The 27,233-nt window shown below is 41.5% G+C and overlaps 1 protein-coding gene across 1 annotated transcript in view; it reads right to left on the bottom strand.

Annotated features, from left to right (window-relative positions):
- The window catches only part of ANOS1 (anosmin 1), a 136,672-nt gene extending 110,260 nt beyond the window's left edge, over nucleotides 1-26,412 (bottom strand). The window contains exon 1 of the mRNA XM_035542236.1: nucleotides 26,230-26,412. Coding sequence (XP_035398129.1) covers nucleotides 26,230-26,412 — 183 coding nt within the window. The remainder of the gene's footprint in view (nucleotides 1-26,229) is intronic.
- Between the last annotated feature and the right edge of the window lie 821 nt (nucleotides 26,413-27,233).

Genomic DNA, 27,233 nt, shown 5'->3' with positions numbered 1-27,233 from the left:
CTAAACACAAGACAAAATTATTCTCTGGATATTCAACAACTATAATTCAGAGGCAGAAATAGATGCATTAGCATGCACTGTACTCAAGCCAACTAGACCAGTCTCTGAGCACAGCAGTTCTGCTCTCAGCAAGGCGTATGAGCTTGAATTCACTGGCATGCTGCCACAGTGATGAAGCTTATAGTTTGGAGGTGGCTTTGTCTTAGCTAATGTTTGGGGAGATAGTGTTTGTGCATGTCTTCATATATGTATATAGCTATGCCTTCACACAAGCTCCCAGGGTTGTTCAAGTCATTCCAAAAATCTTTCCAGCTGTTCCAGGAGCTTGGCCCCAGCACAAAATAAATAAGTAAATAAATAAATAAATAGTAAAAAGAACTAGTATCCCTTTTTATGCAAGACTGTACACCAAAAAGACCAGAAAGCACAGCAAGTAAAAACAGCATGGATTTTGATTTATGTGGTCCTATCCAATAGTTTGTGGAAAATAAAGCCCTCATACAGCAAAGAATAGAAATCAGCTTTTAACTAAGCACAAGTGATTCTAATGATATGAACAGGATATCATTGCTGCTTGTGCTTTAAGCTAAGCACACTCTTCTGTTAATTGCTGGACCGACTAAATTAAATCACACATACACAGAAAAAAAAAAAAAGAAAAAAAAACAGATCAGAGAGATCTCTTCTACCCTGAGAGATCAGTGTCTGTCTCTCTGTGTCTACCTTGAGATCAGTGGAATAAACAAACTTAGTTAGATCAGTCATCTAACTGAGGACACCTTTCTTGCACCACCCACTTAAGACAGTTCCCAAAATATACCAACGGTGAATCATTTCCGAGGTCAATTCAGAATCACCTTCCAAATTTTTCTCTAAGCTTTGGTTAGCAGAAAAAGAAAAAGAAAAAAAAAAAAAGAGGAAAAGGTAACTAGGCTACAAACTTGGGTGTTTCAGCCATACAAGATAAAGCAGTGTCTTCTGCATTTTGAACACTAAGCATGTTCTGAATTTGGTGAGAAGTCAGAAACACAGATTTGGATCAGGCACATTGCAAAATTCAGGAATAGAAACAAAACAAACTTGCATATTACTCTTGTACCTTAAGAACCAAACCAATGCAAATTATACTTCTGTTTTCACTTCTACTTTCAAACTGAATTTTAGAAAACTTCTATATATGACATTTTTTTTCATATGAGCTGTAATGCTAAAAATTTCCATTCCTCTATTAACTAAGCAGCTCTGGGGATAATATACGTAAAGACATATCTACTCCTTTCCACTTCTAAACTCACTTAGGAGCGATTTTAAAATTTTGGTTCATACAATTCAATGTCAACGTTTTATGAACATTTGTTTTATCTTCCCAGCAGGTTACTATGTAATCATTACTTGATTTTATAATACCACTCTTCTCTGACATTACTGTAGAATTTAGCTAAAATTGAGATTTGTTAGCATAAGAATAGCTAGCTATGAGCAACATGTCGGGTCCAACCCCTTCAAATAGAGAGACATAAATAGAAGAAATAAAACTTTAGAACAGCCATAAATAACATATGCTAGTGGGAATACTTTAGTATTATCCTCTATCCTCGATGCCATACGAGGATTTATTATCTCCATTTACAGATCTAGCCAACAGTAATGTTAAAACAATATTTTATGTGCTACTTCCAATTTATCCCCCCTTTCTTCTTCATATAAAATGTGACAGACGTAGCTGATTGCAATAACAGATTAGAAGCAGCTCAACACTTTATTTCAGTTATGCTGCTGCCTTCCACTGAACTAGAAAAAGCACTCCTGCTTTTGAATTATACTGTTACTTGAGACAATAATGCAGTAAATGCCCAGGTGTGTGGCTCTCCTTCTTCATAATGTTTAATTTCTATGACTGTTTTCTTTTTTCCACTGAAAACTATTATAACTTGAATTAAAAAGTAAGTTTAACAAAACATAAAAGTACTGTTTAGCAACTTCAATTTCATACAAACATGATATGAATGATCTTTCTTTCACTGTACAAGGTGAAGACAAATTCTACAGGCTTGTGTTGAACAATGGGTTATCAGAGGAAGCTGGAATACTAAATGAACATTTCTCTATTCTCCATTTTAGCAAATGGCTAACCTAAGTTTAAAAAATGTTCATCTGTATTTTTTTTTCTGTTTTTAATCCAATCTACATGACAGAAACTGTAATTTCAAAACATCAGAAATCTTGTGTTTTATCTGGAGCATTTTACATCCTCCTACGTTACATCCTCAGTTATCTCACATCTGTTTTTCTTCGACCCAGTCCTGACCTGACTTATGCCAATTAGAGTTTTGACTTTGACTTTAGTTGTGACTTAACACCACCATGCAGAAATGTCTTTGAGCAAGAGTTAAAAACCACTTTTTCTGTCTATAAGCTTTCCACCAGTGTATTCTCAGGACCACCTTTGTACGGTAAAGAGGAGAAGAAGCTGTGCTCAACTGGGCAAACTGGACTTGGAGAAGAATGGCAGGGAAGTTGCACAGCAGAAAAGGACCTCGGGGTGCTGGTTGACAGCCAGCAGTGTGCTTGGGTGGCCAAGAAGGCCAGTGGCATCCTGGCCTGTATCAGAAATAGCATGGCCAGCAGGACCAAGAAAGTGATTGTCCCTCTGTACTCAGCACTTGTGAAGCCACACCTACAATACGATGTTCAGTTTTGGGCCCCTCACTACAAGAAGGATACTGAGGTGCTGGAACATGCTCAGAGATGAGCGACAAAGCTGGTGAAGGGACTAGAAAAGAAGAAATATGAGGAGCAGCTGGAGGAACTTAGGTTGTCTAGCCTGGAGAAGAGGAGGCTGAGGTGGGACCTTATACCTCTCTACGACTGCCTGAAAGGAGGTTGTAGCAAGGCGTCAGTCTTTGTTCTCAGGTGAAAAGCACTAGGATGCAAGGAAAGTTGTGCCAGGGAAGGTTTAAATTGGACATTAGTAAGCACTTCTTCATGGAGAGCATGATCAAGCTGCCTAAGGAAGTGAACAGAGACCTTTAGTTGCCATTCCTGAAGGTTTTTAAGAGATGTGTGGACATGACATTAAGGGACCTGGTTTAGTGATAGGACTCAGTAGGCCAGGTTGATGATTGGACTTGATGATCTTTAGGGTCTTTTCCTACCTAATTGATTCTATGATTCTACTTGCAATGAAACTGATTAATTGGTATCTCTAATCAGCTTTATTGGGTTTTATCTCAGGCAAGCATATGCGCATGCTTGCTTTCTTCTGGTAAACAACAAATGTCCTTGGACCTGAACAGTTAAAATAGAAACCTCCGTATTCTTTGCCCTCTCATGCCTTGAAAAAAGTTGTGCAGAGTCTTGAAGATAAAATTACATGTAAAGAGACAATGAAGAATCAATCTTTATCTATCTACAGTCTGCCCCAGGGAAGAAATTTAATAACCTTCACAAGGAACTCAAAACTAGCCTTTCAAGGGGGAGAGAGGGAATTTCCTTCATTTGCATCTTTGTCCACAATTACCTGTTAGGAGACATAACCTTTCTTTTGAAGTGCCAGAGATCAGTTGTGAAAACTTAAGTAGTCATTTAATCTACTATGACAATACATGTATCCCTGCTATCAGTTTTGGAAGACTTTACTTCCCTTCCCAATCTTCAGTGCACTTTTGAGTGAAAATGCTGTCACTCAGAAGTGACTTCTCCTGATGATGTTCCTAATTCTTTCAAAATGACAAAAAAGCAGAAAAATATGCCCCTCAAATGACAGTGTCCCACTGACGTGAAACAGAGCACTTCAGCACAGAAATCAATAGCTGTTGCTGTGATGAATTTAAAGAGACAGGTTCCCAACATTTTCCTTAACCTTTCAAAAACTCAACAGCATGACGTTACATGTTATGTTAAAATGTCACTTACACTCTGCCTGACTTAAATTTCCTGCCTACGTGCTCACTAAGACACAAATTAATATAGGGACTTATCTGTGGCAGTGCTGTGTGATCCTAGGTTCAACTCTAATGTGTGGAATGAGGGTGCAGAATGGAATTAACAAATTCAAATTAGGCTTTTCGTTTTCCAAATGCCAAAGCATGCACCTAGGAATGAAATTCAAAAAAGCCTGTACACTTAGTGGGGAGAGATACTAAACCCAGCAGAAAGGAAATGCCAAAGAAAATGTTTCTCAAAGCCTTTCTCGTGAGTATAAACATGAACTTGAAGCAGATATATGAAAAGGGGAACCACAGTCCCACACAGCTCTCCTGGGCTCTGGTATTTTAGTTACCCTTTTGCATATAAATAAATGGCTCACATTTTTATTTGAAAACATGGATGATAAATGAAAAGATGATACTCTTTTATGTAACAGCTAGAACACTTGCCACAGAAGTCACCAAGCAAGAGCAAATTTAAGCACTTATACCCTTTGCAATTACTTTTTAACAACATGTTAGAGGTGAGACTGAAACCAGGCCAGAGAAACTGAACTACTCTGTAGAAATAAGTGAATGAGCAAGGTCATACAGTCCAACGACAAGGTCTGCTTCTGGGAAGCAAGACTGCTGCTTAAAAGAAAATTTATGTAAATACATTTTTAGTGTCTTCACTTCTAAGTCTTTGTCCACTGTAAGTCAAGCTTGAAGATCATCCACTGGAGAAGCCATGGAGAGAAAAGGATTAATATTAGATGATACCATCCATAAAAAAAACAACAGAATCCCAGAAATATTTTGGTTCCCTGACTTCAATCCAGGGAAGATAGGTTCTATAAGCCTATGACATATAAACAAATGCATAAATTTTGTTCCTTCATAAAGTTTCTTATTTCACTGTAAACTATGTCTTAAGGAAAAATTAAATTCTTTGTAAGGAATTTCTGTTGCTTTATAATAGCTCTAATAAGAGATGAAATAGTATAAAGCAAGAATCAAAAAAGCATTAGGCAAATGTTACTGAGCAGGACCATTTCTCGCACTTAGATAAACAGGCATGGTGTTTGCATGTACAGGAGCTGTTTCCATTAAAATCATTTAATTAGGATACTTCGTTCCATCCTGATATAAAATGATCAGACTTTGGTTAGTTAGGCTTTCATCACCTCTAAGCTATATTAAGCCACGTGACAACTCTACCTACTACTACGAAGCTCCAGGTAATACAAAATTCTGTCATATACTGCAGAAAAAGCAAGCACTTCCAAACCTGAACAATATTCAGACAATTTATTTGAGGATCCTACAGCAGGCATTCACGTTTTGATTGTAAGTTGGACAGGGCACTCACATCAACACAGACAGTACCAACGGACTCATCCTGTTCCCTCCTCTGGCTGAGTAGGATGTGGGCCCATGTGAACCTAATGAGGTTTAACAAGCCCAAGTGCAAGGTGCTACACCTGGGTCAGGGCAATCCCAGACATGAGTACAGACAGGGAGAAGAACTCCTTGAGAGCAGCCCTGCAGAGAAGGACTTGGAGGTTCTGGTGGATGAAAAGCTTGACACGAGCCAGCAGCGTACACTTGCAGCCCAGAAGGCCAACTGCATCCTGGGCTACATCAAGAGAAGTGTGGCCAGAAGGTTGAAGAGGGTGATTGTCCTCCTCTTCTCTACCCTTGTGAGGTCACATTTGGAGTCCTGCATCCAGATCTGGGGGCCCCCAGCACAAGGAGGATGTTGATCTGTTAGAATGGGTCCAGAGGGCCACAAAGTTGATCAGAGCGCTGCAGCACCTCTCCTGTGAAGAATGGCTGAGAGAGCTGCGGATGTTCAGCCTGAAGAAGAAAAGGCTCTGGGAAGACCTCATCGCAGCTTTTCAATACTTAAAGGGGGCTTATAAAAAAGATGGAGAGCAACTTTTTGCTTGGGCAGATAATGATAGAGCAAGGGAGGATGGTTTTAAATTAAAAGAGGGGAGATTTATATTGCAATGTTAGGAGGAAATTCTTCACTCAGAGGGTGGTGAGACACTGAAACAGGTTGTCCAGAGAAATTGTGGATGCCCCATCCCTGGAAGTGTTCAAGAACAGGTTAGATAAGGCCCAGAGCAACCTGATCTAGTGGGAGGTGTCCCTGACCATAGCAGGGGAGTTGGAACTGAATGATCATTAAAGTCCCTTCCAACCCAAGCCATTCTATGATACTGAGATTATATACACACACACCTGCCACATGGATCCCAACAGGGCCTAGGCTCAGACACTTGCTCTGCCCAGTAGCTACCCCTGGATACCAGTCTTCACAGTTTCTGGCACCCAGACAAATGAGGCCTCAAGCCGCAGCCCCACTTCAATTGCTGGCATGGCCCATCTCACATGCACACAAGCAAATACACACAGAGCAGACTGTGACTCCCACTATACCCAGCAGCCAAATCCTTTGGTCTTGCTCTTAGAGACTTGGTACGACCCACCTAGAGATGGCCAGGACTCTCCTGGTCCCCTTTAGTCAGCTCTCTTGTACTCTCACCCCTAGAGAGGCACATTTACACCACGCAACTTCACCTACCCACCAGCTCATCCAGCTTGCTCTTCACAAGCACTCACACACCTGGGCTCTGTCCAGCCTCTGACTCCACAGACAAACAGGCTCTGTAACCCAAGGTCCCTCTCTGAGGCTGGCACGTGGCTTCACTCACTCAGGTCTCTCTACCTGCTGTCACTCAGCACACAGGCACTCCAGCCCACAGTCCCAGCCCAGCTGCTGGCACCCAGACCTGCATTCATTCCAGTCACTGGCACCACAAACACATGGGACCTCAGCCCTCTGTTATAACTTCAGTTGCTGGCACTTGGACCACCATATGCACATGCATGCACAGAACAGACTCCCTCACCCAGGAAGAGTTAAGTAATTTAATGAGAAATTAGGAGAGCCTGTGCTGACCAGGTGCAGGGCATGAACAGACAAGCTTATCACTTATTTACACACATCCAGCCCTTTTTATCTCCTTACCCCTCCGCTTCCTCAGAGTATGTCTTGCGCAATCCTGAAACACTTTTCCCCTGCATCCCATAATGTGTCCCACACCCCAGGCATCAGCCCCCTCAGTTCCAAAGGTGCCCTGGCATTGCTGAATCTTGATGGGTCTCATGCTTGGACACAGGGGCTGAGGTTCTCCTGAGACAGTCCTTGGAGGCTCCAAAAAGGCCATCTCTCCCTTTGAGTCCTTAACCTAGGTTCTTAACCTAGCTTCCCATCTGCTTTTGGGACTCTCTCCTCCTCCCCTGACCTTGTGGGGATGGGCATTTGATAGGTTGATGGCTCCTGTGATGGGTCTGGGAGTAGCTAGGCAGGGTGTGATTTGGGGTCCCCCACCTGCCATTGTCCCTCTGAGCTCCTTTGTGGGTATGCAGACAAGCTTTCATCATGTACCCTAACAGCTCATTCCAAAGTATTTCATAGTCACAGAGAACCTAACCAATTTCCAGATAGCACAATGTCTCATATTTGGGGGGGGGGGGGGGCAAACCACCATTACTGAAACAAGTGTAAGAAGTGCATGAGCAACTAGTGGCTCATTCCATATGTTTAGACTTTCTTCTTGATATTCTCTGTATTTTTTCTACTTCTGCTTACACCATTTTGAGGTGTAAGGACAAGAACACTGAACATTCAGAAGGGGTCTTAGTATAATTTATGCAGTATTTTCAATTTTATTTACTGTTGTTTTTTGAAAATCCTTAGGTTTCAGCTTAGTTTTGATTGCTCCAGAGAATTTAGCTGGTATATTCCCCCTTGTTACATGTTACGATGTTATGTGCCAAGTGTCAAGGCCCTGAGGACACGAATAGGCCTTAACTGCCCTGCCCTGACCCACCACCCAGAAACCCCAGTTCAGCGGGGCTGGGGCCATCAGTCCTTGCCTGAGCTAAGCTGTAGGTATGCCTGTCTCTGGCCCTGCCTCACACCAGTGCTGTAGGTCACCCCTCCTGGATGTACACTGTAGCTTGCCTCTGGCACTGTCTCCCAGCTGGACTTGGGTCCCCACGCTGAAGCCTTGTGCCCAGCCACCCGGTCTCCCTCTGCCCCTGTCTGGAGCCCCTGCCTGCCCCTGGCCCCAGCTCATCCCATGCCTGGGGCTGTCACCAGCACCGGTTGCTGCCTGCCCTGTGCAGGCCCTGGGGGGCTGCTTCTCAGAGAGGGCACGGCCTGTGCTGGGATCACCCTCAGGCCCCAGCTCCCTGACCCCGAGGGGCAGCTGCTCCTTGCTGTGGCTGAAAGCAGGAGACTGCAGGTTGGGCTCTATAATGACCTCAATTTTTCCCTGATGCATAAAGAATGTTCCTTAGACTTTGATCTCGTTAACAAAAATGAAAACCAAAATTTCAACAATAAAACCAAATAATGATTATCCAAACCTGGCAAAATAACAAAGCATAACACCTACCACCAGAACAATACCCAAAAAAAAGCCACTTGACAGGACTCTAACATGAAAGAAGAGAACAAACACTATGTAGTAGATATTAGTCATTTTTAATGTATTACCTACCCATCAGGCAGGCACTTGGATAACTTTATGGTGAGTGTTTTACACAAAAACTTTTGTAGAAATAGAGTTAAGGTTAACTATGTATATATATTTCCACTGTGATCCTATGAGTAAATACAACAGATTTAACTTTTTTTTTTTTTTTAAATAAACCAAGTGACAATATTCTGGAAATGAAAAACAGAAAAATAGAAGAATGCATTTTGGAACAAATATATGCAGACCTTTTGTTACTGTAACCAGTCACCATGGTCCCTCACAGACAAACAAAATGTACATCCTCCTCAGCAGAATCCATTTCTATACTGCAGACACTTGTACTGTAGAAAAGTAAATGTTGTTTACTGGTTAACCCAAAGTGACTAAGTTAAAGAGGTGACTGAATGTAAGAAACAGTTACAAAACTGGTCTGCTCTTAACAGTTGATTCTGGTGACATAACTACAGTTTGTAAATAGAAACTAAAATTAAATCATCATGGAAAACAGCTTGACTAACACTGCAGTCTAATTTTAAACATCTGGATTAACGCCAGCAAATGCATATCACAAATAATTTAATCAAAGTATCAGTAGCACTAGTATTTTTAGAAAGTTTTAAGTTTTCTTTTGGATTTACACTTATGCCGCCATCACCTGTAATGCACTAGCTCTGATCACAGTGATATGGCAGGCTCCTGCTGTGGATGGGTGGGTATGAACAGAACTGTATTGACCTAAACCTTGCATTGATTATTTCCCAAACAGTTCGTGCAAAGTCATCTTCAGCCTTCATTTCTATTAGACTGTCCTCATTGAAGTTTACATTGAAATATGTAAAGCCACAACTTCACATGCACCAAAAGGAAAACACAGAGAAAAAAAAATGAGATAAAGATCAGAGTAATTATGAAAAACAATCAAGTAAAATCAGCAACCACCACCTAAATTGCAATACACACCAGCATTCCTTATAAAGCTGTCATCATGGGTAGGTTCCTAGAAAGACAGTGAGCAAAAATCCAAAGGTCATTACCAATGAAACAACAAGAGATCAGTAGTTTTGAAAATATAGACTATGCATAGCTTTGATTAACATTGCATCTCCAGTACGCAACACCTTTTCTCTTTTCACAGTAGTGCCTTCTCAAATGGATGGAAAAACTGCTAGATAAACACAAGCTGTAAAAACAAACGAGCCACAGGAATCCTGGTGTCTCCATTGCACTTGTGAGTTATGACTGCCTTCTTGTGGTTTCACAGACTTCAGTGTTACCACTTCTAAGACTGATCTCAACTGAGTTTTATTCTATGTAGCAGAAGTTTCTATCAATCTATAAAGGAAACCAGACCTAAATAAACTTCATTTCACTAAGCAACAGGGGAATTAAAGACAATGACACTAAGATACTAGAAGTAAATTCAGCATCCCACACTAATGCATATACTTGGGGCCAAACCCTGCACACATTTCTTGGGGTTAAGTAATCCAGTTGAAGGGAACAAAATCTAATCTAATAGCATGAATATGAAAAGTAAAAGACATCTTGTTGACTATTTGTTTCTAGGCTAAATTTCAAAACCCTCACCATTCCAAAATGCTTCTTAATGTGCCTTTTCCCTCATGTCATAAAGCAGATTTTGCTATGCAAATTAAATAACAAGATAATAATAATATATCCTGACTCAAAAATAATGACACAAAGGTAGCCCACTGGGAAATTAGCATCAAAAGGAACAAAAGACGTTCTAAAAATTATATTGTGTTTTGTAAAAGTAAATATTAAGTGTAGACGTGATTTTTTTTTAAGTGTATTTGAGAAAACATGATTCACCAAAAAAGACAGTAATATTCCAGGTTTCAGAAATGCGTGCATGCTACTCTTGTGCTAACTTATCTGACTTTATAACTGAAAATGACAGTCCATGTGACTATTCTGTGTAATTATAAGACTGAGTAGTTGGGTCCCAACAGTATGTGATGTGCTACGCTTACCACAGGCTGTGTTCGCCTGCACTGCCTACCAGCCAATCATTCCAGAATCAGCTACAAATACCCCAGGGTGTCTCCACACTAGGAAGTAGTGTGAAGCACAGTAGCACATCTGTTGAGCAAAACAACTGATGTTGACAGATCTAATACTTGCACTATATGTATGCCAACTTCCCTTTCCCTTCAAACTTGTCCAGTCCCATGAACTCATGTCCATAAACTGCTAAAGTAAATTAGGTCCCCCTGGAGCACCTCTTCCAGTTATGTTCATCCAGAAGGAATCTACTGCATGACCTCTCAGGTTGGTCTATGAAAAAGAGGATCATGTAGCTCAGGAGACTGACTCTAAATGCATACTCTGATTCACATAAAACATTAACGTGTAGATGCACTTCGGAAATGTCCAACACCTCCCACAAACATACAAGAGAAGTATTTCATTTCAGTCCTTCCTACTAGACTAGATTTTCCTCATAAGCCATCTTTTTTCATGACCATTCATGACCATTCAGGGCACAATTCCTTTCTGGACCTGCAACAGGCTTAGGGTTCTGGTGTCTCATGTCCTTAAGAAACTGAACATAAATGATAGGGTAGCAACCCCATATTTTTAGATCATGTTTATTATAAATAATTTATAGTTAAACTATATGAACATGGGATACTCCATGAAGCTTGCATTGTGGTGGAGTCATTTCTGATTATAAAACTGCTAAATGCATGATACTACATACTGGTCATGTGATATTTTCCTGTTTTTTCTCTTATTCTGTCCTGGTATCTATGGGAGGGACATCATTAAATAGTACACTTGTATCTTTGATACAAAATACATGAACACAGCTGCCCTTATCAAAATTAACAGCTCTCTGGTACCCATTTTATTATAACTCAAATATCAGGCAACATCAAATTTTATGCTCATATTCTTGTACTTAAGGTACCAATTATTTCTGATATAATATCATGAATTAACATGATACGTTTCAGGAATTTATTTATTTCCTTTCTCTTATTACTAGTTTACAAGATACTAGATATTTCAAATATGCAGTAGCAGCCATATCCACCACAAGCTGATGGATAAGTATATTTTCATTTCCATTTAAAAGAAAAAAATAATAAATTCATTCCATACAGTGCCTTTCTCAACAGAATAAAGTGACAAATATCCCCTATCCTATTCTAGTTATCTTGATAAATTATGAAATTTCTCCTTTTTAATCAGTGAAAGGCAATAGGCTCAATAAACATCATTGCCAAAATACATACTTTGTCTCAATGTCCAAAGTACTTTTACAATATTGAAAGAATGTAGAAAATTGTAATCTCAGCAGTAAAAAAGACAACAGCACAAATAATGATCATACAGATTAAATATGCCTTCTGAAATTTGCCTACAATTATATATTAATAGTTACACTGATCTACTCATAAAGTCTATTATTGAAGTGCACAGCAAAGTTCTCAGAAATAACAAGTGTCAAAATTCATACAGTCCTTGTAGCTCTAGCAATTGTTTAAAACAGTCTTTTGGTTTTTTTTTTTTTCCTCTTTCTATAGAAGTCTAGGCTCAGTGAGTGAAGTACACTTCATCAGACCTGCGATTTCCTAGAAACATTTACAAAAGGTTTCTGTGGTCATTCAGGAATTAAATAACTGTCCAGATCAAAATGACCCATTGACTCATAAACAGCACAGTCTATCTTCAACCTGAATAAAAACCAAGACAATATTGTTAACATACGCTCAGAAAGGACTAACTCAAAGAAACATATGTCAGCCACACAAAAAAACAGCTTTTACCACAACAGTTAAAGCAGCATTTCAGGAAGAAGTCTTATTTCCCAGACATTTTAATTGCTACCGTCTTTCCATACATCTGCCTTGATCGCAGACATTACAGGAAGACAGGCAAAATGTAATGGGTACAGTTTAATTAGCCTATAACTTTATTATCTCAACTATAAAGCACAACCCAACAACTAATCACACTGTGCAAGCTAACACTCTTCCCTGCTCCTATTGGTTTGGCCATCAGCCTGTTCCTCCCCAGCCCATCTCTCAGTTCCGTGGAAAGTCAACCCCCAGTACCGCCACATTCAGTCAATAACAAAGACTAGTGGATGCCAGTCGCGTTATGGTCAGATATCTCATATAACATCAGATGATGAACGTCCTCCTTATTTTATCATGTAACAAAAAGGGAAGCCATGACTCCTTTTCCCTGACTTTAGCTCAGTGCTGCTGTCTCCCCAGCTCCCAGACCTGTAAACCCTGTTCATATTTGTCTGCAGACTGCATTTTTACTCCCATCCTATTTTAAGGGACTGCAACGGCTCCCAGAACAGCAAAGGTTGCAAGGGCATTGTGTTGACAATGGATGAAAAACAGGCATCATGTGAAGGAGCATACAGTAGGGTGGGAAGTTTGAGTCTTTCCCTTTCCACTTGATCCTAGCCGGGGCCCTTCTATCCTGCAACGCTGACAATACATTCCTGCAAAAAGAGGCAGACTTTTAATGCATGTTACAATAGATACAAGCCACTTCTTCAGTCTCCTTATGAGCTTTTTCCAGCTTGTTAAGAACTGTATGCCATATGAAACATATACAACTGCTACAGTCCTGTCTTCTAGACCACCCTGCAACCAACCTTAGATTGTGGAAGGAAGAACAGATGAGAGGGAGAGGAAAACAACATGAAATGTTATTATTTGAAAAAGATACAAGACACTAAAATTATTCATACAGTCTGAGCTACAAAGATATTAACTGGATCTTTCTACAGAGATCTTCCACTGAAAATTGTGAAAGTTGCCTCACCATATGATAAACTTTTCCACAAACAAAAAGCCTGTCATGTGCCAGTTTTCTAGTATACAGTCTGATAACTAGCTAATGAAGACATACCATAAAAAGAAAATAAATCTCTTTTCAAGGCAGGACTGCAGCATTTGTCATTGACACATGTCTGGTTACCAGAGATATAGCTGCTATGCAGAGCAATCATTTCCTGACAGGTATATCGTGTTTCAGTCATTTCTGCCATCAGGTGAAAGAGTTTAAAATTAAGACAGCTTAATTTGTGTTGTAGATATTGAAAGACTTGTAATATGAGAGGTGTCAAAGCTCGGCCTAAGTTCCTATCCAAGCTACAGTATTTTAAAGCCCCAGTCAATGTAAACAATTGGATGTGGACTTTTTCCACAGAATTCCACTGGAAGGATAACAGAAGCTCTGAAGCCTATGATTTTCTATCTTCAATCCACGCTAACAGACACAAAAGAAAAACATAATAATGCCCATATTTTATGAGTTTAAGCATCTACAAGTGTGTCCATATTTTAAACATCTACAACTGAGGTTAATACCAGTTATCAACATCTTGAATTATCAGCAGGTTTTGTATAACAAGTTTTTGTTTCTCTTTCTTATATCATTTATTCTTGCAAAACTGTCAGATATTTCAGTTGTTTCATCTTTGGAAAGTCCCAGATATTTCTGGCATGCTCCAGGAATTCTATCCCTATTACACTGTCTCATTCCATCTTACTAGTCTTCTCACCTGCGCAAAGCAATTAAGAAAGACAGTGAAGTGAAGTGGGGTGTGGTACTACAAATATGTTGATAATACTCAGGTTTGTTTTTCATTGGACTGAGGAGCTCTGCTTGATTTGCTTTCTCAGTGGGAAGGTCATGGATGAGAACAACTTGACTGAGGCTCGATCTATAACAGATGGATCTACTAGATATGAGTAAGCATCTTACGGGCATGAAAATTTGACATCTGCTGCTATTATTAAGAGGATAAGCCATGCCTGTTGATGAAGCTTACCGGGATGCCATGGAATCCCTGAGGGCACTTGGATATATAGAGTAACAATCAGTAACTGGACAATATCTCATTTTGTAAAAAAAATACTTATTTACTGTCTTTAGTGGTACTCAGCTCTGGTTACATCAAAAAATTGTTTCTACCTTTTCTTATGATTTGAAGGAATTGCTTCTAAAAAATTTATCTTAATTTGAAGTCAAGACATTTTACATCTGGCAAATAACTGGCAATTCGGTTTTACTTTATCCTAATGGCATAGTAACATTTACTACCACCCTGAATTGTAAAAGATGATGTCAAGATGTATTAAGATGGTATTTAACAAATCTAAGTTAATTGTCTTTAAATAGTTTAATGGGAATTTTATTGTTTTTATCTACAAATTTTGATCAGATATTTCTAGTATATTTGACACTGTTCTAAGATTATTTCAGTTGAAACCACTAGAGACATTACCATCATCTGTAGGGATATCAAACTCAGGCCAGCAATGAGAACTCCAGAAAAAAAAAAATCTGTATTAAACTGCTAATTATATAAATGGAAGTGTTGATAAGTTTCATTCAGAAATGTGAAAGATCTCCAGCTAAAGAAAAAACAGGAACTTACACTACATCCATGTGTAAAGCTCTTTAGTCTTTAAAACTGAGTCATGCTTTCTATCCCAAAACAACAACAGACAGTATATCCTTCAGAAAACTCATTTCTTCATTTGTTCATTTCTTTCTACAATCTGGAAAATGGCTGAGGTTTTGTTTTACTTAAAGTCTAGTCCACACTGCTGCTCTTTTTTCTATTTAAGAAAAATAAAGTTTTGAACACTGGGAGGAGACTTGAAATAACTATTAGTTGCTGTTAAACATTTAATTGCCACTTATATTACAGCTTCAGTGCTGTACAGTGCACAAATGTATCTGCGTGTTGTTCTAGTTAAAATTTTTCACAAGATGAGCTAATATGCTGCACATGCAACATCAAATGCATTTATACTCCGGATCCACTAGATAGAAAATACATGAAATTTAACAGAAGTCTACTGTCTTTCACACTGCTTATTCAATTCTTTTACTCAAAATCCAACAATAAGCTGCTAGTTCCAGAAATCCATGTCCTCTTTCCTTATTTGTTCTGACAAGTGTGTCCCATAGCTGATAGCAAGTACTATATGAGGCGAGTCATACACCTCATTAACTGGATGATTTTTACCTCTTTCTGTCAGTTTGTCTAACCCTACATGTTCTTTCCACCTATTGCAGATCCAGACTGACCAAAGTTTGGCTAATTCATGATCTTTACATTAAAAGTTACATAGAAAGACATCTCAAAATGGGGAAAAAAGCCTCAAGCTTTCCTACATCCAGTTCCTTTCCCAAAATTGCTATGGCTCAAATGTCAACATATTATAAACTCTTTATGACTAAGAAAAATGGGGGCAGATAATGATGTGCTTTATTATTGTCTAGCTGTAGTTACATAGTAATGTGACTTCGTTGTTTCCAAAGGAATTATAATCATCTAATTAAATAAAAAACACATAAACCTTGTTGAATTGTCTTCCAAGAAAGAACAAATTATAAAAAAAATCACTGAGTCACTGTATTAGAACACATTATTATTATTGTTCTCTCTCCTTCCTTGGCTTTCAGCTATTTGCTGCCTTATGCATTTGTCCATCCACGTACAAAATCCCAACAAATCCAAAGCCTTACAGCACATGGGTTTAATAAATAAATTTACAGTGTCTAGGACCAAAGAAAGCCCAGAGGCTTGACTGGAATGTTCCTGTGGTACAAAGATATCATTAACAATTAAAAAACATTATCAATTAACTGCAAATGATGTATAGACCTGTATCTATGATCTAAAGTATGAGATGTTCATATGAGTAAAGTACACATTCTTTTATTTAATATAAGTCAATGTGAAGATAACTCCCCAAAAGAATAATCCATAAAAAGGAAAAACATAGCTATTCTTATAAATTCCAAGAATAGGAATGAAGGTTGAACTACGTTTACACTGGATTAAATAAGCACATTATTCTCATCCAATCTTTACCATCAACCTCAATCTCTGAGGAAGACACCTTCTCCAAAGCAATTATTTCCCTCACATTATCTTATTACAAGATCCATGGCAGCTGCAACCCTCACAAGAAGCAAAAGCACAAACTCTTCGCTACCTTGTCTAGGTTTGTGGTTTGAGTTGTGACAACGAGGGAAACTACGGTGGCAGTAGTTTCTCAAACTTCTGACTAGAAAGATAACCTTGCAGCAGACAGTGACCAACATTGTGCCTGGGGAGGCAACTAGGCTTTGTCTAGCATATGAGAACACACCACATGTGCAGCTCTTCTCTCATCAGATGACCAAACTTACGGTATATGCGCAACACACTAAATCCAGCACTTCTGAAAACGTACAGACTACATGCACCAGAAGATCCAAAGCTTTTCCCAAAGAATTGGGATCGCTAATTAATCCAGAATACATGCAAGTAAGTCATGGTATTGACTCAAGAGAGCAGGCTGCCATCATCAGAACTTATTTCCAGTTGAAAACTCTCCAGGGTAACTTTTACAAGTTAACAAACAGAGTGATGTTTGGAGAGCAGGAATTGTTCAGAAAGCCAAAGCAGCCTGTTCCTTTGACACACTTTTCTCACAGTCCATCAGTGTGATACGGCATGGTCTGTAGGGAAGACAAAAATGAGAAGCATGCTACCAACACCCGGACACAGGTGAACTGCCTTCACCCTCCCAAGGTACTTTTATTAAAGAATTGAATGAAAACCAGGTGAAAAGAAGCGAGCCAAAGGTCATCACAGTTACCTGGACAAACTGTACGCTTGAGCATCCCTGGTCTAGAACAAACAATGTTTATTTGCCTGCATTGGATAGGCATATGACATGAGCACAAATCACCTAAACCTCTGTGGTGAATTTTCTTTGAGGTTTTAAAACTGGATGAAGACAGAAGGATACTCAAACCACGTTTTAATTAAGTTACAAACAAGAATAATTAACTTTTTTAAACCAGGTAAAACTCAAAGCAGCTCAGAAAAAGCTGAAACAAAAAAATACTTACAAACAACTCTTCCTTTCTGTCTGCGCAGGGCAGTTCCCTATTTCTAGCCCTAATTTGAATTAATTGTGTCCCAGTAAAATCTATATACTCCTAGACAAATTCTCTGTCCAGCATTGTCTTCCCTTGTGTGCGCCTACTGGAATTCACCTTTCTCCATCTTTCTCCCTTCTGAGACTCTCTCTCTTCTTTTGCTTCTCATGCAAGTTTTGGGGCCATATCTTCCTCTAGTAATCTCAACTCCTGCCAGGGTATTCACTCCCTTTGCAGAGGGAGTCAAGTAACTTCTGTTTTAAAAGGTGATGATGAAAGATACAAACCAAGGTAGGGGGAAGAAAAACATGCAGTGTCCATGGTAAAATAAGTTACTTCTTTTTTGTGTGTGTGTGTCTGTGTGTGAAAGATGTATTTTCCTGGATTACATTTTCAATTCATAAATATGTTTGCATAATTTGGACGACATACTTCTTTGACAGGCTAGATACACATTGGTAAAAATGCACTTCACAGAAGTCAATGGAAATTTTTATATAAACTTTGGGCTAGGATTCTTCCCCAAATCTGGAAATATCTGATATTCTTTTTGATGGATGAAAATTAATGTATGATTCTTTTTAATCAGAGATGAAAGGAACAGAACTCTATTTTCAAGTTTAAAGGGTCCACTTACCTTTCAACACCCCCAGTTCTCCACCTTCATATCCTGTGATCTTGTGGACATTAAAAGATAAAAAAAGGGGGGTGGGGGATAAAACTAGAGCTGGGATGCCAAGTTCACATCACTCTTCTTCTTTGTTGACAAAGGCTGCATGGCCCCAGTGTACATATGTGGACCTGATCCAGCTGAAATCAACAGAAGGTTTTTCATGGACTTCAAAGGTTTTTGAGATATAAGACCTTAATGCTTAGCTATGGCAAAGGTCAAAAAATGAAAATTCTTGGTGTAAACTCCTAGTCAATAGGTTTTTTGTTGCAAGCTTTACGTTTCCTAGGCACCACCTACTTAATATAATTGTGAACATGTCTTCCTTCTGTTGTAACATACTGCTGATACTTGCTTGTTAATCGTGGTTTTGATCTTTAAAAATATAGATGTGAAATAACAGTACTTTCTCTGTTTACAGAAGGTAGAGATGCACTCAACACCAGATTATCACAGGAAGCAGAAAATCACATAAAATAGCCGACAGAGATGCAGATCAGCTTGTGAATAATAATCTCCCTTTGTAGACACACAAATTCAGTACTCACTCTTATGAAATTTGCCCTTTGCAAAATGACAAATGTTCAGCATCTGGGAAATGAGTCTGTTTTTCAAGCTGTCTCAGAAACGCGTTGTGTATTTTTTTTTCCTTATGGGACACTTACTAAATAAAATATATTTTAATACAGTTGAGAGTGATAGTTAATGACAGAGATAACCCATATGCAGACAATGAACAGTTTCAAAAATAATCTTAATATGAACACTACCTAGCTTATAAACTATCCTTTTCCTCAGTGGTAAGTGGATATATATGCAAATGAAAAAAGGATTTACATTTGAAAAATACCAATAATTCTCTATCAGAAGTTTTCGAATGCTTTTCAAAAGCAACATCCCCTTTCCTGGTACACACCCATGACATTAAAAGTATGCCTTGCCACTGTTATCTATACATAGAATGTCTGCTTCAAAATACATTAGCAACATTACTATTAGTTTTATTGCATTTAGTATCACACATTTATCACATTAACAGCATTTTTTAATTTTATGTAGTATAAAGATTTTTCTTCTAGTATATAGTCAGCCACAAGCAAAAAGCAAGAATACTATCTTGGCAACACTTACTGTTCAATAAAATTGTTCACCCCTCTCTTCTGTTTCCATGCAGTTTATTTGATTTGCATTTAAACCTTACACGTGAGACACAGACAAACATTCTAATTTGGAATGACAATGTTCAAAGTTATGATCCCAAATCAGAGAAATTAAAACTGCTAGGCAGCAAGGACCAGGCTCTACAACCCTTCTGCTCACATTGACTGCACACCCTCACTGATGCCAAAGAGCTTTGAGTTTGGTCATGAGAAAGTTCATAGATCTAGATATGACCACAAAGACTGTGGCTCAATTCCACAATGTGGTTTTTCCACACATAGAATAATGCAGGTGTTTTCACTAGTTGTGACCGTTATTATTCAAAGTGACCTTTTTGTCTTCAAAGATTTTACTTAAGATCATGTTAAGATCTGTGCATTTCTTGTTCATGATGGCAGATCTCAATAATATGAGCACACCAAATGTCAGAATAATTATCCAGATCGTATGCCATCTGAATAAAAACAGATGAACAATCTGGATTTTTAATTTTTTGAGAAAATCATAAAGTAATGACAAATGTTCAGATTTGTCTGTGGAAAGAAATTAACAGCTGTGTGCTTGTAAGGAGACATACGAAAGTCAGAATTATTTAACACAAGGACTATTTTTGGAAAGGAGATGAGTACTGAAATGGCAATACAAGCAGATGGCACACATTTCTTAAGTAGTAACATGTAGAAAAGATTATGAACAATGTCCCAAAAGATCTAAGCCTAGGTGCCTGGGCAACCTATCAATTGAAACTGAAGCATTCCAGGAATAACACACAACATATCTACTATGCATCACTACAAAAGTAGTACATATCTTTTCAAAAGGTTCCATTAAAACTAATTTAAGGTTTGGGGATTATTCAAGACAGTTACAACAAAATGTTTCTTCGTGATCTGACTTCTCTACAGCAGAGCACATAGAGACACATGCACCCTAGACTTTCAGCCTGGCCTACAGCTTTCCCATCTGGAACTGATTGCAGATTTTTTGCAGGTGCAGTCACTTTGGAGTTTCAAGCAATTTGAAGGCAGATGTGCTGGCACTTAGACAACTGGCTGCCTGACTTGTAGGTAAAATCAGGCATTGGCTATCTAGAGGTAATCACTTGCACACTATTTGCTGAAGGTATAAAATCTGAGAAATTTTATTATATCTTTAAAAGGATTGCCTGTTTTCCCTCAAAAACTTTAGTTGTTCTGACAGACCACACTCCATTTAAAACAGTGAAGACAATCTCCTACCACCATACAGTTATCAGTGATTCAAAATAAATTTTGAAGGCCTTATTTTTCCCTCCTACAGCTATTAAACATTATGCAACATATTGAATTATTAACTTAAAAGAACATTTTTCCATCCTTTCAAAAACAATTCAGAGTTAGCATTAGCCAACCTAGCTTAATAGTTCCTAAGTTCTAATTCTTAGTACATTATTACAAGATTTATACTAAGAAAGGAAATCTCTCAATAATTTCCCTTCATGTATCGCAAACCTGGCTTGCCATGTGAGGGATGTCTACACTGCATCAAAAGTTTAGACTGGAACTCACCCAGTATTCAAGCTGGCTTAAGCATGAATACAGAACCTCTATGCGACCAAGCTCATCCCTACTGTTGCTGGTACATTTTAGTCAGTCTCCACCTTAACAAGTTTAAAGCAACACCTCATAGGCCTATTCAATCAGTAACGACAATTCTGGATCACACTATATATACACCTGGATTTCCCTAAGAATAAGGGAATGGATTTGCTAAGATTCAGTTTACAACTGAAGACTACCCAAACAAACAAAAAGAAAACTACAGACATGCAGTTATCTAAAAATTATGGGAGGGGCGACACATGATATCTGCTTGGATTTAGCATTAGCATTTTGGTTTTAGTGGATTGATAGCTATAAATAGTCAAATAGTCATATATAAGCTAATGTAAGAAACTTGTAACAGTGAGAGTGGTTTTGAAAGTGAGTACCAATATTTAGTTTGCATTGTAGCTTTAAAATGTAATTACTCCTATTGTCTGTTCCAGTCACTCCTCCACATCTGTAGTCCTGGGTCCAGTGCTAAGCTCCCCAGTACACAAGAGACATGGGCTTAGTGGAGCATATCCAGCAAAGGGCCGTTAAGAGTAGAGGACTGTAGCATATTTCATATGAGTAGAGGCTGAGAGAGCTCAGTTTGTTGTGCCTGGAGTAGAAAAGACTTGGGGTGGTCTCATCAATGTTTATAAATATCTGATGGGAGGGAGTAAAGAGGACAGAGCCAAACTCTTCTCAGCAGCAGCACAACCCAAAACACAGGAGGTTCCATTTGAACATATGGAAACACTTTTTAAATTTTATTTTGCTGTGAGGGTGACTGATCACAAGAAGCGACTGCCCAGAGAGGTTGTGGAGTCTCCATCCTTTTAGGTACTCAAAATCTGACTGGAGACAGTCCTGACCAACCTGTTCTAGCTGACCCTGCTCAGGAGGATTGAGCAAACCATCCCAGAGGGATCCCCAGTGGGATCACCACTCTCCAGTTCAGCGAGCATGTGGCTGTTGGCCACTCTCTGTTCCTGTGACTCCTCACAGCAAACAGGGGCGGTCTGACAGGTACCCACAACCTCTTGCTGCTGCCATTCTTCCCTTCTCTGGTATGTTCTCCTACCCTCTCAGCTTCTGACCCAGCACATGAGATGTACATCTCCCCTACCTGAGCCAACTTGTTGAGTTTCACATATTAAGCAGGAAGACACTTGAGAGGCCTGTAACACGTGGCAACTAAGACCAAAGATCCATGAGTTCACAGGTCCAAGTAAACAATGTTTGTTCTTCATAATTTTTTTATGCTGTACTTTTGGCCTATGAACTTACTCTGACATTTGCCCCAAGTTCTTATTCACAAACAAAACTTTCAGTCATGCTGTTTTCTGAACCTGGCTCAGACGACTGGCGGTAGAGGTTAAAATCCAAACCGTGCTTTCGCTCAACTTGAAAACAGAATGCTGAAGGCCATTGCCATGCCTGCTCCCCCAAAATGAGATGAGTTCATCTACAATTAATATCACAGACGAGAAAAGCTACATCCATAGACAGCAGTGCAAGGAGTCTTTAGTCTTACACCACTAAAACAGATAGGTTACACAGAAAACCTCTAGCTAAACTAATCTGAATACTCAAGCCTCTATCCCAGCTAGCTATACAGGGTCCTTTATTTTTACCCACATCCTTTTTGAGAAATAGAAAAAAACATGCAATAACTGTGACCTGGTCTTCACGAGGCTTTTACCTAGTGTGAGTCACTATAAAGCTGGATTCACAAAGAAACTTTGGATACCTGAAATTAGAATCCCAGACATTTCTGGTCCATCAGCCGAAACAAAGGGAAAGGAACTGTCTTCTTAACTGCTAGTCTGAAACTGTTGAGGGAAACAATGTATCACCCTCCTTTACAACCTCAGTCCCAAGAAAAGCATGCCTTCTACAGAGGATTCATAGTCTTGATGCTTCTCATGGAGCCAGGCACCTTAGCCCTTCCTCTCTTTCCAAAGCAGAGGAGGAACTGCTCTTCCTTTCTTGTAAGGGCAGCTTTTGGGTTCCTCAGTAAGATACAGACATGCTCTTTTAGAAAACAGCCTCACAGGTATAGAGTGGAACTATCAAGTTCGAAACTGTCTTCTCTGCTGTAGGCAGGCCACTTGACTATCATGCTTTTAGTTGCTGGAAGAACACTCTAGTCACCCTCTCCTGATCAGGTGATTTGCAGAGAATAACGAAACACAAATGCTGCCGGAAGCAAAGCACAGAGGTAGGAACTCTACTCTTCGATGCAGTTACCCAGGAGCATGGATGGGTGCCAGTGACCCCTCCAGATACTGTCTCACGCAAGTCATTAGTCATTATACTACAGATTAAAACCCCAGTCTCAATATCCAAAATAGCTAAAAGTGAGTGCCCTAAACATTAGGCTAGAGAGACATGTTCTCTTTTCCCTATTTTTTTTTTGGTCACAGTTAAATCAATGTCTCATTCTGTGCTGCACAGTGGCCCAAGTTCCACAGTTGGGATACAAAATCCTTTCTCATCCGCAACAGCCCAAAACAAGCTGAAGCACGTGCTCCAAGAAGCCAGAAGATATGTTGGAGCCCCTTCATTCAGAGACTGAGCATCGCTCTCCACTGCTGATGACTGCTGCAATTTATATGCTGCTACGTAAAAGAAGAAAGCACTATGAGCCATCTTGCCTGAATTTTTTTGTTTGCTTTTTTAAGAAAGGACTTTGTGCCGGCATATTTCGTGTGAAACTTCTTAGTCTGCAGAGAGATGTACCTACATATAAAATGTACGTATTTTTTTGAGCTATAAGACCCACGTGGTGGGATATCTCCCATATCAACCACAAATGTTCTTTGGTGTGATCTCTACCTAGAATTCCCCAAACTTCCTAAAAAATTGGAAAACTCCTGGAAATTTTACAACAAAATGCAGGCATCTGAGCATGTTCATTAGGCATTCTGGAAACGACAGACTTTAAGGTGACCAATTCTTCTTCTAGCCTACATCAATAGCCTACGTGGAAGGGGGGGGGGGGGGGGGGGGGGGGAAAGTAAATTATCTGAAATGTGCGTTGGTTAAAATAATCCCCTACTGGAAATGCAACTTTAAAACAAGCTTAGAACTAATTCCCAGATATAAAATAATTAACAAATAAATAAACCTCTCTTGACCCTTTCAGAAACAGGGATGGTAAAGAAAAATGGGTGAAAGTTTCCAGAATTTCCAGGGAGCAGGAGGGAGGGGGTGGGAAATGAAGGAAAATCTCTTGTGAACATTTTGAAGATTTGAAAGAATATCAATTGGCATTCAAACAAGATAGCCAGAAGTTATAGAAATAATCATTATTTTTGTTTATACTACTTGACCTTCATTCCCTGAAAAAAAAAAAATGTTAGTGCTGTGGTTTTGGCATCCTGAACTGTGTGAACTGAACTCTCTGCAATGTGGTGGAGTCCACCTGCCACCACGCACCCAGTTGCTGTCTCCCTGACCCCCACACTGAGGTGGTACCTGAAGCAGGGCTGGGAAACGAGTGGGTCACACTTCTTTCCAATCTTGTTCTACCTGGGAGACACTATGGTTGCTTCCTGCTCCTGCTGGGTGTTTGGTTCACTTCAAAGGCTGAATCAGATTACAAGATAAGTGGGCATCTCTGCAATGAGAAGAACTCCAGAAACTGCTCCCAGACGAGATGAAAATGGAGGGCCGGGAGGGTGACTGCATTAAAAGGAGGAAGAAGAGAGAGGATGAAAGGAACATCGTATCCTTTCGCACTGGTGGAATCATATGGCCCAGTCCACTGTGCATTATCAGTCTGTGAGAACGTCCAATCCTCCCTATACTCCAAAACTCTCCTCCTTTCCTTCATTAAGGGACAATGGAAAGCTTAACTTCCATAAGCGAGAGCACTTTATCTCCCAACATTACAGTCGTTTCATATCCAGCAGGAGTTTAATCCCTGGTAATTTAGATAAATTACCGCGTGCTTTAGCAGGTTGGGGTTAAAACTGCAAGATTTTCAACTGATTACAAAAATAAACAGCCAGTTATTAAGTCCTAACTGAGTAATTTGCAGCTTATTTCACCCTAGCTAATTAAAATGTAATCACTATTGTTTGGCAATGTGCATTCTGTCAGCAGTTTTACGTCGGAAAAGAAATCATGCCAAGAAAACACAAAAAAAGCCTTTCACTCGGAATTGGCTTGATCTAAACTGCCTCTTTAGCCACCGAAACTGTAAAACAAATAAGTTACAACCGCCTGACAACGCCATAAAAAGAAAAATAAAAAAAAATCCCAAGCCCTCCCCAAGATAATGAACTATTTTAACGAGTACCATCCTTTCCAGGCGCGCTGGGCAGCCGGCCACGTTGCCACCAAGCGCCTCGCCACCCCTAGACCCGGCAAAGCCTCGCCAGGGGCAGTGCCCACTGCACCCTGCCCCGGTCTTAGCCCGGGTCTCGTCCTCGGTCTTAGCCCGGGTCTCGTCGGCCCAAACCCTGCTACAGGCAGCGAGCGACTCCCGCGGCCGGCGGGACGAGCGCGTCAGGCTTTCCTTTCGCTGTGACTTCTGTTTTTAAGAGGGTTATCCTTAAACCTCTCCCCAGCCGGGGTTTTGTGCCAACACCGTAGCCCTCGTAGCTACTTTCCCCAAGCCGTCGGTGCGATCGGTCCCAGTTTGTAGCGCACGGGGAAGCTGAAGGGAAGCGAGAGGCGCTCCCCAGGCGTTGCGGGTCCGTGCTGTCCCGAGACGTGGAGGTGGCCGCGCTCCCCACCAGGCTTGTTCTCAAAGGGACTTGGGGGCTACAGAGGGAGACGTGCTCCGGGGGGTCCCTCATTTATTTGGCTCAATGCGTGCACAATCGAGAACAGGTGGGGAAGGGAGAATGGAAAACCTCTGCCCAGAGAGGTTACGGATGCCCCATCCCTGGAGGTGTTCAAGACAAGGTTAGATACAAGGAGTGCGTGTAGCTGGAAGGTGGGGACGGGCGGGCAGACACCCGCTGCCCTTACACCAGCTCCCGCATCGCTTCCAGGGCAGCCGCTTTAGGAGCTTCAGGGGCTCACCCTCCCTCCGCACAGCTCACTGCATTTCATACCACGCAGCTCTCCCCACACCTCGTCCCCACTTCCCCCCCCCCACGTCATCCCTGTTTCGCCACCACCGTTATCCCGAAGGAGATGCAAAAATAAGAGAAGCCTTACCCGCACCCTCACCGGGCCGGCACCCACTGTCCCCCCTCACCCCTCGTTAAAAGCAAAGCCCGAAGCGCACCCCTCGGGGCCGCCCCGTCCCGGCCACCACCTGTGAGGAGCCCTCGCCCCCTGCCCGCCGCCTCCAGGTGCCGGCGGGGCTGAAGCCGCCACGAAGTTTGCCGGGGGTGCGCCCGGGCACCCGGCCACCCACCGGGCGGGCAGCGGGATCACTCCGCCCGGCGCCGTGCCCCTACCTGGAAGTGCTTGAAGAAGGCGGAGATGCGGGTGATCTGGAGGCTCAGGCACCTGGAGGTGCATCTGGCCGTAGAGAAAGCCCCGTCCTCCTTGCGGGCGGCGGCGCCGGCCCCCGGCCCGGCGGGGCTGCCGCAGGCGGCCGCTGCCCAGAGGAGCAGGGCGAGGGACGCGCCGGGCACCATGGCTGGGCGGGCGGGCGGGCAGGAGGAGGGCAGGGGGCTGCGGGGGGCGGCAGGCGCCGGGGTGCGCTCCCGCTCGCCGGGCGGGTGCCGGGCTGCAGCGGGGGCAGAAGACTCCGCGGCGCAGAAACTAAACAAGAAAGTTCAATCATCCAACTCCCCTCGCCCCTTCCCTCCCTCCCCGCGGCCCTCAGCCCTCCCCCGCGCCGGCAGCGGGCGGGCCGAGACTGACAGAGGCGGCGCCATTGGCTGCGGCGAGCGCCAGTGCCGGGGCGGGCGGTGCGGCCGCGGGCAGGTCGGAACGGCACGGCTCGGCTCGGCTCGGCTCGGCCCGGCCGGCTGCTCGCCGCCACCTGTGTGGCGCCCGGCCGTTAGCGGCGGGGCTGGCACCGCCCTCCCGGCCCGCGGTGGGGTCCAGCGGCCTGTGAAGGGTCGGTCAATAATGCGGAGGTGCCGGTCACCGCCGCGGTGCCTCCGAGAGAGAGCTGCGAGAGTGGAGCTTTAAAATGGCTCCCGGGCGGTGCGCAGCAAGTTAGGAGGTCGTTTCCCTCCGCTCCTGCAGCTGCTGGCGGTGCGGTGTGTAGCACGGATATGTGCTGCATGCCTCCGCGTACCTGCGGCCTCTGCGCTCCTCCCGCTGCGGGACAGGGCGAGAGAGGCTCCTCACGGGGATCTGAGGGCCGGGCCTCCCGAGCTGGAAAATCCCGAGGTTGTGCGAGCTGAAATAAGTTGTCTTCTGGCCGTTTCAGGAGATGATAGCGTGAGAAGCTCGCTAGTAATAGTACCTGTTAATAGTACTAGTTACAGTTACTGCTATAAATAGT

The sequence above is a fragment of the Cygnus atratus genome, chromosome 1 (genome assembly GCF_013377495.2).
Source record: "Cygnus atratus isolate AKBS03 ecotype Queensland, Australia chromosome 1, CAtr_DNAZoo_HiC_assembly, whole genome shotgun sequence".
NCBI lineage: Eukaryota > Metazoa > Chordata > Aves > Anseriformes > Anatidae > Cygnus > Cygnus atratus.
Note: the sequence above shows the minus strand (reverse complement) of the source record. Positions and strands in the feature narration are given on the sequence as shown.